The sequence below is a fragment of the Triturus cristatus genome, chromosome 8 (assembly GCF_964204655.1).
Source record: "Triturus cristatus chromosome 8, aTriCri1.1, whole genome shotgun sequence".
NCBI lineage: Eukaryota > Metazoa > Chordata > Amphibia > Caudata > Salamandridae > Triturus > Triturus cristatus.
Window position 1 is genome coordinate 584,555,741 of NC_140591.1, and position 12,895 is coordinate 584,568,635.

General features: G+C 43.4%; 1 protein-coding gene across 3 annotated transcripts in view; it reads left to right on the plus strand.

Annotated features, from left to right (window-relative positions):
* PIBF1 (progesterone immunomodulatory binding factor 1) overlaps positions 1–12,895 on the plus strand; it is an 848,309-nt gene that overhangs the window by 491,176 nt on the left and 344,238 nt on the right. For all 3 annotated transcript variants that reach the window (XM_085622002.1, XM_085622001.1, XM_085622003.1), the window contains exon 14: positions 562–664. In XM_085622002.1, coding sequence (XP_085478128.1) covers positions 562–664 — 103 coding nt within the window. The remainder of the gene's footprint in view (positions 1–561; positions 665–12,895) is intronic.

The window sequence follows — 12,895 nt, forward strand, 5'->3', positions numbered from 1 at the left end:
GTGAGTCACCCCGTGCACGCGGCCGGTGCAGCCAGCGAGTGGGCGGCGGCCTTTCATCTCATTTCACACGTGAACTTTGGCAGATGTCACAGTACTGCCCACCAGGTGGCAATAGTCTCTCATATTTTAAAAGTAGGCACAAAAAACAGGTAAGTTACTGCACCGTGGATAGGAATATTTTCTAAGGAACATGTACCATAATGACCGAATATTTCGTCTTATTTGAAAAAACGATGACAGGAGAACTACGTAGAAATTAAAAATACACTCACTAGTAATCATGTCGGTCTAAATTTATGGCGCAAGAGCGAAATAATAGCATAATATCTAAGGTGTTAATCTGTTCCATGTTAACCTGCCATTTCTTTCACACCTGATTTCCACTGTTAAACATCGAGTCTAGGATCGCAGCTTGGGCCTTCTGTTAGTACGTAACTCGTATCCTGTCTGTTTCTTTTACTATTGCGTAAGCCCTGGCCATGCAAGTATGAGCGCATGTTTACGACTACTCGTTTTTGAATATGTTGCGCTTCACTTCTTTGCTTTCTTCTCTTGGCACAGCGTTCACTTGGCAAGACGGCTGCTGCAGCTAGAAAAGCAGAACTCGCTGCTTGTAAAAGACCTGGAACAACAGAAAGGCCAGGCCGCGCAGATTTCACAAGAGGTAACCGAGTTGAAGAAAAAAATACATTACAAGTGCCGCGATGACATAAATATACAGGGCAATCCCTGGAAAGATTATTTTCCTTTCTTCCCAAAGGCAGCTTAAGTTGTATTTCCTGGCTTTCGCAAAATGACCCATCACTTTGCGAAACGCTTTCATGTTAAACCTCTCCACTGCATTTATATTGTTTTGTAAATCCATGTGAGATCAAAGGAAAGATTGGTTTTCAGACTAAACACAAACATGGGTGAGACGCAAAAACAAGACCAACCAGTCAAACCGGTTTCTTCGTTTTCAGAAATGTGCTTGGCGACCCTCCGGTGTCCCGTGATCTTTTGTATCTAATTACATTTTGTATCTGTTCTTGCTGAAAACAACCTTAGTGCATTGTATTGGAAAGTAAAGTCACAATAAGGTTCAGTGCGAGTATACTGAGCAGAAGCGATGCTGATGGCGCCCACCTGAAGCAAGAGATGTCCTACGTCAGCGGCGTAACTTTAGCCCTCGCGGGGGAGGGGTATCTCTGCACTGTGCAAGTATGGCGGGCTTGAGATGTTGACGGGGTCCACGGGGTGGGGGCTCACTAGGGCTTTAAGTGGGCCGGGTCTCACAGGTGCTGAGCACCGGCACATTTTTAAAGGGGGTCTCGAAATCTCTGTCGGGCTCTGTTTCGTGCCCTGGCACAGGCGGTCCGTTTTTTCCCGGACTGAAGTGACAGCAGACACATCGATGTGCACTGCTCACATTGCTCACTTCTCATTAGTGGAGAAGTTAATTACATTGGCCACGCCCCTTTGAGAGACCATCAGTTTTTTCATCCCACTTAAGGCCCTAGGGCTCACGTTTCCTTACCCCACTGTCTATACGCCTTTCTCTGGGCTTTTTTTTTTTAAGACACCTTAGGATGTAAGCGAGCTAACGAAGGGTTCTTTTGTTGAATAGTCTCTCTCTCTCTCTCTCTCTCTCTCTCTCTCTCTCTCTCTCTCTCTCTCTCTCTCTCTCTCTCTCTCTCTCTCTCTCTATATATATATATATATATATATATATATATATATATATATATATATATATATATATAAACTGGGGGGGTCTCTCAAAGGGGCATGGTCACTGTAATTAAGGGTGTGGCTTAAAACACAACCGCTAAAAATCTGTGCTTAACATAGTGTGCCGCCTGACCTGTATTTTGCTGTTTCTGTCATTGCATTCAGATATATGATAACAAGTAACATTATACCTACAACATGTCAGGACTATTGGCTTTGTCAATGGTTGTTAGTTGCATAAGATAAATAAGCAGCAACTATGGCTTGTATATAATATTGAAAAGGTTTCCACTTAAAGCCCTGGTAACACTACGAGAATGTTGCTGCTCCTGAGTTTCAAAAAGAGAAGGGAAATCCAGAGAGAAAATTACCCTCTCTAAGGATTTCCCTTCCCCTACAACGCTCACCTGGCATGACGTCATGCCGTATCTTCTCCACTAGTGAGAGGTTAGCAGTGTGAGCATGCGATGTGCCTGCTGTCACTGCAGTCCGGAAAAAAAGGACCGCTTGTGCCACGTCACAAAACAGAGCCCGATAGAGACCCTTTTCGAGGCCCCTTTAAATAACTAATATATTATTCATAAAGACTAGCAATGATGTGTATCATCGGGTTGCAAGCCATCAGAGATATGCTGTCATGGCCGCCAAGGAGAGGGGTATTATGTCCTCATTGAATTTAGCCCTTCGTTGCTGCCCATGACTATGTGCTCCTCCAATGAGATCGGGGTGATGTATACTTAAATCTGTAAATTGCCAATTGCCAATTTGTTAGGCACTGAGGAAGGCTTGAATGCCGAAATGCATTTGCTGAATTAAATCTTTGGAACGTGTCCCGTGAGTGCTTCGTGTCTGTGGGAGCTTGAATATATATATATATATATATATATATATATATATATATATATCACTTACCACCCCTGACGAGGCATTGAAAGAACCTATTATGAAGGAACATTTGCTTCATAATGGGGGCTGTCACTCATGTGCTGGGGAACTGACCACCAGGAGAAATTAAAGACCAGCCACCTTCGTTGTAGACCCGAATCTGTCGGTCAAAAATTATGTCGCTTCACCTATTCAGTGTTTGCTTTAGTCTTTTGAAGTGGAGCCTTAATTGAACTTTCAAAAGAAAAAAAGATAATTAATTTAAATCTCATTGCATGCCACCCAACCTTTCTGAAAATATGCGAAAAACCCATGATTAATCACATTGTGTTCTAGGGAGGCGATTCTGTGTCGGTCGCAAAAATGTATTTGGGGTGGTTCTGAAAAGCAAATAAAAAAAAAAATCCTGAAAATCTACCCATGTCATGTTGCCTTGTCTGACATTTCCCAAAAATGCGACCAACTCGACTGCATTCTTTCTGTCTGCCTTAGACTTGTGTAAGAAAACCTTGCAATTAAGTTAGAAGTTGCATTCTATGTGCATCAGAAGAATGTCAGCTAGCTCTATAATTTACCATTTGGTACAGACCTTAAAATATACCAGTGGCAGTTTATGACAACTATTTGATGGATGTTTTTTTATTTTTTTTAATTGAATTTGTTTGAAAAGTTCGAGCATTGAAAAGTGTTACCTTTAAAGATATCTCAGAGAACGAAGTGTCATTGCGCTAGAATGGGGAAAAAAGGTAAGTTTAGGAAGAAATACGAAACTTGGTATTTCCCACCTGGGAGGGCAAACTCCTCATCTTTATACTATCCTGGCGGGGGCAGAAGCAGTGGCACACTTTCAGATATTCAACAAACACAACCAAACCATTTTTTTTATCATGGCCAAGGTCGTGGTCGAGGGAGAGGCAATTTCCAATACGAACATCCAGGCGAACGCCAAACCCACTTCAAGTTTTACAGTTGGCATTACCCACAGTAACATGCACTATGTACAGTGGCACTACACAGATCACAGCAATTGAGACTACGCTTAGTCCTGACACCGACAAAATTCTGTTCTTCAATCTTTATAGTAATTTATTATCGCCCAGTATGATGAGTATTCTTAGCAAAGGACTATTGTTTGTCCCCACAACGCGGAGTGATTTTTTTTTTTTGCACTCCATGAAATCATTTTGAAGTTTTTCTGAAGAATTAGACTTGGATATTTTGTTTGCAATAAGCTTTATGGCTAGCACTACTCAATTTCAGCCTCCCACATTCAACCCGCCCTCTTCCACCCTGTCACCAGAGGTCCTCACTTTTGAAAAACTGGTACTAAAAGATTCATGCAAATTAGACAGAGCTTTGAATATGTGCCATATAACCTTTAATTCCAAGAAAAACTGGCCTTACTCTACCTAAAAAATAAGCATGTTTTCATTATTAAACAAGAAAACCAGGGAGGTGGCATTGTGATCATGGATGAAGCCAAATATAGATCATATGAAAACCTGCCACACTGACCATTCTTGCCCTCTCTCTGCTGATCCTCTACAGCAAATTCACTCACAAATCAAAAGGATTACTCAGCCAGCCCTGGAAAAAGGCATTCTCTCTAATAAGGGATATCTATTTCTTAAAAATACCAGCTCTAGAACTCCAGTGATCTATGTACTACCAAAAATTCATAAAAACGTCTCTGAGCCCTCAGGCCGTCCGATTGTTTCAGCCTGCAACTCTGTTTTAGAACCTCTGGGAAAATACACGGATTCTATGATCAAGGCATTTGTTCCCCTTATGAACACCTATATTAGGAATAGTATGGACATAATTAGCATAATAGAGAACTTGGACTTTGACCCAAATACAGATATCTGTGTGGGACTAGACATAGAATCACTTTATACAAATATCCCACAACATGTGGATATCTAAATGCTACTGAACACAAGGCCACGGCCCACACATGTTCCCACAGACATTATCATTGAACTTCTTGAAATAGCACTCATGCAAAATTACTTTATGTACTCGGATACATTTTACCTGCAGAAGAAGGGACTATCCATGGGTGCTTGTTTTGCACCAAACCTTTCAGTTCTGCATGTTGATGACTTTGAAGGTACTCAGATTTTGACACCAGATAATCCCTTCTTTGACAACATCCGTTTATGGAAAAGATACATTGATGACTTTCTACTAATATGGAGAGGCAATATAGAGTGCCTGTCCAATTTTGTGGACTGGTTGAATCATACACATTCTCATTTAACATTTACATTTGAAGCAAAAAATAATATTTGACCTTTTCTTGACTTATCAGTACAGGTACATGGTGGCAATAAGTCACTTCCCAATAGCAAAAACCAATGGAGAGGAATACCTTCTTGTTGTATATCATTAACCATCCTCTACGCATTGGTTTACCATACAGACAATTTCTATATATGGGTAGAAACTGTAAATGGTGTAAGAGTTTCCACAAAGCTGCAATCCTGGCACTAAAATTATTGGTGAGGGGCTACTCAAAACATCTGATATCCAGATCACTGAAATACACTTCTTATCGCCCCAGGAATACCTTACTAACTCCCGAAGAGCAAAAAACCAATAGATGCAGTCTGCTTGTTACCACTTTCTGTCCATCTGGTGAAGAGGTTAGTAAGATAATCAAGAAAAATGTGAATATTCTCTGATTTAATAATTTACTTATTCATCCCCAGCTGTTTTCATATAACAGAGGACGCAATTTGGACGATCATTTGGTACATGCCATGACTTGGATCCCCAAAGGTTCATCCAGTAACCAAACAATCGCCACTAGTTGGGGTTTATACCCAATAGTAGTCCATTATTAATGTCAGAATTTGTCAGTATGCCCACAAAATTACAACACTAAGGAATTTAAACATGGCACAACCTTTTACCATTTAATCTTTTTTACATGTGTCAGTCGATGCCCATGCGGACTACTTTACATTGGACACAACCCAAATGATCAAACATGCATCATTCAACATAAAAGTCTCATAAGTTGTGGTATATAGAATGCCGCTTTGATGTCACATTTCTTGTCACACAACCACTCAGAAAAGGATTTCATGTGGCAGGTAATTGAACAACCCCGACTACCGATATGCAGTGGCAACTTGTCCCAATTGCCAATTGGCTGTCAATGTCGCTGGATTTCTATATGTGATTCAGTCAACAATGGGCTAAATGCATTAGATGAATGGTACAGTATTGTTATTTTCCATATAGGTACCCTATATATGCGCAGGTAACATTGCAACCTTTTACCTATATTCTTCCCTACATTACATACATAACGTTTCATAGGGACTGACCTTTTACCTAGATACGACACTGCATTCAATACTCGAGTTTCCCCCAAGTTCGAATCTCATACATTATGCATGAGACTTCATGGAAGCACAGCAGGACAGACAGCAAGATGAACATCTCCTGTATAATATCTCTGTATAAAGTTAAGGCCCAATGTCATCCTTTAGGCCGACACAGTTACACAGCAAGGTAGGACGCCTGTAGAGACCTATGGGTATATATACATCATGTCTTTATCAGAAAGACAGAGGAGACCGAGACTGTCTGGCTGATACACTGACCAGAGACGCTGAGGTTCCTGCATGCAGACACTCCAGCTCGCAGTGGTCTAACATCCCCTGCGGGGTGTCCACCTCGAGACCAGGTTAGGGTCCCATATTCTCTCATTCTTAGGTAATAGGATTGACTAGATCCTAGAGGGATTCTTGGCATAACACCTACATAGATGCTAGGTACATTTAGGTACATCTAGGTAGGGAGGCATTGTAGGAGTACGCACTTTTTATCATGTATTCTATGCACTTGTATATATTCACGATTTCTGCACAATGGTAGAACTGTGCCATCCCTTTACGTTCGTAGTACTGCTAAACATATATCTCTGCTACTGTCTAATGGTTGTTACATCTCTTCTATTCTACACTAGAATAACAACTGTTGAATAAATTCTTATTGACAAACGCCTAGTATGTTTATTCCGTGTATCTCTGAGACAAACTAAGTGAGCACGAGTGATTGGGCGAAAGGTAGTATATTGTTTCCACGATTCTGAGGGATCAGGGTTGTCTTGTTCTAAGGTTGCCAGAATCTATTCTCTCCTTGGTAAGAGGAGATTATAGTGGTACTGTGAGCTAGCTGATAAAGACAGGCTAACATATTCTGGTGGGTGTGCACAGACCCAGTCTGCCACCAATCCCACAGTTTGTTATCAAAGCGCGCAGATCCTGTAAAGGTAATATAGGAACTACACAACAGTATGGTTAACACTTAACTACTTTGGACCAATTGTAATAGCAGTCAATGATTCTGTACTTTCATCACCCTGGTGCCGATTTTACAAATTACACATATTTAGAACTGGTTTTATGAGCAAACTAATTCCATTTCTCTACAGTCTGCTATGCCCAAAATGGGATATATTTCTTCTAAACCCCCCTTATTACCCCGATTTGCTCATTCATATTTTTGATGACCTTTGTTATATTTCATGACACTTAAAAAACTGTTACCATCTAATAGAGACATCAAGCCACAGATTCCTGATCTTAGAATCCTCCCCAGGCACCAGACTGGATCGGGAAATTTTCCCAGCAGTACCTCCGCACATCAGTAGAGGACGTCGAATGATTCAGCAGCGACATTGTCTCCGGAATGTGACATGAATGGGGTCCATATAATCCCTCCCCTGATGCGCTGATGTCAGTTTAATCTTTTCTGCACTAACATGTGGATCCACACAGCAGCTCCTCTGGCCGTTTTCGTCTTACTTGATGTCTTTAATTGACGGAGCAGTGTGCCTTTCTTCGATGTCCTTCAGGTTTAAACCTTGTGAGTCCTGTGGTTGACAAATGTCTGCCATGGATCCTCACTCGATTCATATGTGGTGTCTGGGTGAGCACCACAACTCCGATGAGTGCGACTCTTGTCAACAGCTCCGACGGAAGGCGCGCAGGAAACGCCACATGAAGCTCGTAGTAGCGTGGATGTCACATTCTTCCAAGTCTTCTAATCGTCCTCGGTCCCCTCAGCATTCTAAGAATCAACTGTGCATTAATTCTAGGAGCCATTCCCGTGGGCACATTCACCTTCGATGTCCGGAGGTAAGCTTCGGTGCCAGCGATAGGAGTTGCAGCGCCTGCTGCATAATTTGCCTACAGCTGATCCCCACTCTTATGTTAAAGTGGCGAGGCATGAATCTGCCCCTCGTCTCCCCACCTATCCTGTGGCTGGGGTGTCTTTGACCTAGATGATATAGTATTCCTAAGCTCCTCTTTCTGCTCTTGGGTCCTCAACTCCCCCTGGAGTGCCTTTGGGCTCCACGTAAATGCATGAGGTCATGCCTGCGACTCCTCTGGTGGTTTGGCCATCGGCTTTAGGTCGGCCTATGGTGTCTGACATCTCAGCGGCGCCAGTGTGCAGCCCGTTGCTGCTTCCTTCTTCTACTCCCGCTTCTGTTCTGCATACTCCGATGTTGGCATCAAGCTCCTGTCTGCCGGCTCTGATAGTGGTGCTGTCAACACCGATCGACTCTCCTTCTGATGTCAAGGCATTGCCTTCTCAAGGTTTCCGTTACGGTGTCAGATGTGGCGCAGATGGAGCCGACCATCTCATACTCCCTTCCTCTGGGTTTTTGTTCTAAGGACCATGGTTGTGGAAGTACTACGGAAGGTGTGGTGTGTCCTCCTCCAATTCAGGACACGGTACCACCCCCTAAGCCATCGCTGGTTACTTGACTTGGCTGACACCAGTGGCTTCCAATGTTCGCCAGCCTTCCGTCTCCTCCCAGTTTGGCAACTGAGGCCAGTTTCGCGTTAGCGGACATGCTCCATTGAGTTTCACTTGGATTTACACCTTCCCTTGGTGGAATTGTCAACAGACCCCTTAGTTGGTGTTCTACACCGTGCCCAGTCTAATGTTGAGCCTGTACTTCCTTATAGAGACTGACTTTTCGAAATCCTTTTGGGTGCTTGGATTAAACCCGAAACAGGACTCCCTGTGAATTGCTCAGTTTCTCACAGGCATCGACTGGCCCCAGAGTACCTTTCTCGGTACTCTGGGGATAGGCCGTTGGCCTTGGGATCGGGACCTGGGTTGCTGTAGGCTCCCCTTGCTAGTTATGATGCGGTGGTTGGAGTCACAGAGGGCAGATATCCGTCTTTCCTTGCTGCGTGCAGCGTGTGCCTGGTCACTCTGGACTGCCTTCCGGCACTGCGGCAAATCCACCAAACGCAATGGTCTGTGCTCAAGCAGTCAGACACGGCAGTTTTTGATCGGTGATCCACGCTGATGCATGTGGATACCCAAAAGCGGCTGCCATCACCCAGTGAAGGCCCAGGACTGGTTGAGGGCAAGTCAGACTCTGTATTAGCAGAGGCTAGCGTTGGTCGTTTGTGCGAATGAAATCTTTGATGGCCCTGAGATTTCTTGAACAGGGGACAGGCCAACAACTCCTTGGAGTAACTTGCATTGCAAAAGGTTGTAGAGAACAGGTCTAGTCCTTCTCACCACACAGGTCAGAGGTAGCAGGCAAACACAGCAAAGCAATTAGCAAAGTGGCAGACCCTCCTGTAGCACTGCCCCTCTTCTTGGCATAGTCTCTTTAGGACCCCAAAGTGAACTAATGAGAGGGGGTGATAGACTCAGTACTTACACCCAAATGTGTCCTTGAAGTGGAAGTGTATACAGAGCAAAGCCTTTCTGGTGCGGAAGTATTCTTTCAGCCTAGCTCTGTCTGCCATCCTATCTGTGGAGCAGTAAATCAGTGTTTTGTGTGAGGCCAGGCCACTACCTTTTCAGGTGTTTGTGTCCGCTCTTTCCCAGGAAGACCCATCAGAATGCTGATGAATGCAGATGCAGCAGAGTTTCCTGTACTTGTGGCTGTCTATAGGGAATGCACAAAGTGTAGCTGTCACCCCCACCCCAGACGTGTATTGGAGACAGGCTTAAAGGCACACAAGAGAGCTAAGAGCAGAGAAATGTTGACTTTCTAAAAGTGACATTTCTAGGTAAGTAATATTTGATCCAACTTTACTGCTAAAGAGGATTTGTCATTACCAATCCAATGATGTGAAACATAAATCAGCTACTCCTTTGCAATCAGGAATTGCACTTAAAAATAGTATCTAAGGAATTTCCAATGTTAACCCATGAGATGAGCAGGCTGCACAGTAGGGAAAACAAACTTGGGTGGTTGTTACTACCAGGACATGTAAAACAAAAAGGTACATATCCTACCTTTTACCTACAGAGCACCCTGCCCCTAGGGCTACCTAGGGCCTACCTTAGGGGTGGCATGTGTAATAAAAGGGGAGTTTAAGGCTTGGCGAGTAGTTTGAAATGCCAAGTCGGGGTGGCAGTAAACTGCTCCCACAGGCCCAACAGTGGCAGGCTTGAGTCAGGCTTGAAAGGCTACTTCTGTGGGTGGCACAATCAATGCTGCAGGCCCACTAATAGCATTTGGTTTACAGGCCAGAGGTATATGGTATACCAGTTTACTATGTGCTCATAAGTAAACCAAATATACCAATCATGGATCAACCACTTATCGTCACATTTTAGATAAGAGCACATGCACTTTAGCACTGGTCAGCAGTGGTAAAGGGCTCAGAATCTCAAAGCCCGCAAAAACGAAGTCAAAAACAGGGGCTCAGAAAGCAAAAAGTCAGGGGAAACCATGACAAAAAATGCCAGGTGTAACAATTGGCATCTTGGTTGTGAATGCGATATAGCTCATGCTGGCTCTGCAGTAGGACCTGAAGTCCCAGTTAGCACAGCACTAGGGCAGCGTATCGGATTCCATCCCTGTTTCGAAGAGCATAGCATATGATCTGCAGTGATACTTGCCTAACCATGACTAGCTCAGCAGCAGACCACTCTCGTTACTCCACCCAGAGCTGACAGTGGTGATAGACGGATCATTGCTGGGTTGGGGAGACCTCTGTGGCGAGGTGGGGATTAGAAGTCTCTGGTCTCGGATGGAAACCTGATTTCACATCAGTCTGTTGGAGTTGAGGGTGATCTGCTTGGAGTAGCAGTCTTTCCTGCCAACCATCAAAGGGAGGCTGGTGCAGGTTCTCAAAGATAGCACTACTGCCATGTGGTACTGCAAGAAGGTGGGTCGAGTGCAGTCTGGGGTTCTGTGCCAGAAATGTCTACACCTCTTGAAGTGGCAAAATCGCCAGGGGATCTCTAAACACCAGAGTGGATAAACTCCACTGTCGACACTTAGTGGATCACAAGTGGCAGTTATATCAGGAGGTGGTGCAGGGTGTCTTCCTGTTACGGGTAGAACTCTGGCTTGATATTTTTGGCACCACTGGAAAAAAAGTAGGAGGGGTGGTAAGAAAGATTAAAAGTACCTGGCTAGTAGGAAAAATACTTTTTATTTACACCTCTATCTGGTATGATTACAAAATGGGGAGAAATGGATACTCGATGTGGATAATGTGCCTGAGTTTCACTGTCGACATGTTTCTAGCCCTACCCTAAGGCTATTTTTCAGGACCAAGGAAAGGTACTCCCTGATGCCTCTCCTGTTAGCATAAAGTTCACTGCATGCTCATATGAAGGTAAAGAGTAAATACCAATGCATACAACACCTAATTGGTGATATTTCTTGAAAATCTGCAAAGGTACATGAAGGGAAAGGGTTAATAAAACATTGCACGGGGGCCATGTTACATCTATTATGCTAAAAACACTTCACCATTGTGGAACCTGTGATATACTTTTCTGGTACATTAAGTGAGCACTTCTAGTGATACTGTAAATCCTTGAGGCACAGGGACATATACAAACATAAAACAATAAACACACATTTCTACTTGTCGTGTATGACACAAAAACATACATGTTATTAACCCAGATGAGGCTTCATGAGTCCAAAATGGAGGGAGAGGGATGCCTGTAGTCATACTCTGTGTGAAGCAAGAAAATCATTGTGAGTGCATATGATTTAGTGTATCTGTTTAAGGATAAGAAAAAGAAGGAAATTGTGCCTGGGATCGGCTCCATACTAGAACCCCTACCCAGATTTGAAAATGCTTTCCTGAGACCGTTCGCACTTAGATATTGAAGGTTCATGTACGAGTCTGCCACACACTTAAACCCTCAATATAATCGAGGATGTACTTTCTTTCATCTGCATTAGTCTAATACCATCAGTTTCCCACATAACCATAGGTCGCAGCACACCCGTTCTGCTGCGGAACAGGAAGAACCCAATGATGAAGCATACCACCAAGGGGAAACCCTAGTGGGTGAGGGTTATTTAAAGACATTTTTCTGCCTTCTAGAACTCCTGAAGGGGAAGAAAATAAGTTTTCCAAGGATGGAGTGACTCTTTGTATTTTTCAGTATGGTGTTTTGGAGGAAAAGTTCCTCCATCTCATCTACCTCCTCTCTTTCATGTTTCATATACCCTGGGCAGCGTGCAGCTGTGGGAAGTTTTCATTATTTTTTTATCACACACCGGTGCACACACATATCTTCTATCCATTAGTCTTTCATTCACTTATCTATTCTACACTCTTCTAGTTGAGGGATGGCCGAAATCATGGGCCTTACTTTTTCGGCAAAGGAAGTTGAGAGAATCTTGGCGACTGTATCACCTTTAAAGGGTACAGGGAACACAAAACCTGTTCTGGGCAATAAAACTAGGATGAACTCACTGCACTAAAGAGAACCCAGATCAAACCCATGATACATGGAATCATAATGACCAAGTATTTACGAGCTAATCTGGACCCACAGGGCCTAATAGTAAGGGACAGACCCTTTATTTTTCAACATGATAAAACCTTTAAAAAAGACTGGTCTCTCATCTCGTGGCACTACACGAGAGACTGGCTGATTTAAATTATATAAACAGCCACACGTCTTTCTCAAGAATGAAAAACGGAGAGCCAGACTATTGAGGTTTGCCTGAAAACTTACCAGTCGACCAGCTCACTTAAAAAGAGTCTTGAAGAACTGTTCAGAACACTCAATGAGTTTGGGGCATCACTAAAACAGAGCAAGTTTCAGAAACTCCAAAAAGACACTAGCAGATTTAGTCATGAGCGTGTGTACCCTTAAATTAGGGAAGATTATTTCCTCAGGAAGGAACCTCGGGTACAACACTGATGGTGACCAATCAGACACTGGATCAGATAGTTCAGGTGCCAGTACAGGAACCAAAGGCTCCTTCAGAGGAAGATGAAATAACAAAAGGGGTTTTAGATATGTGAAGGCGGTAGCTGGGGAC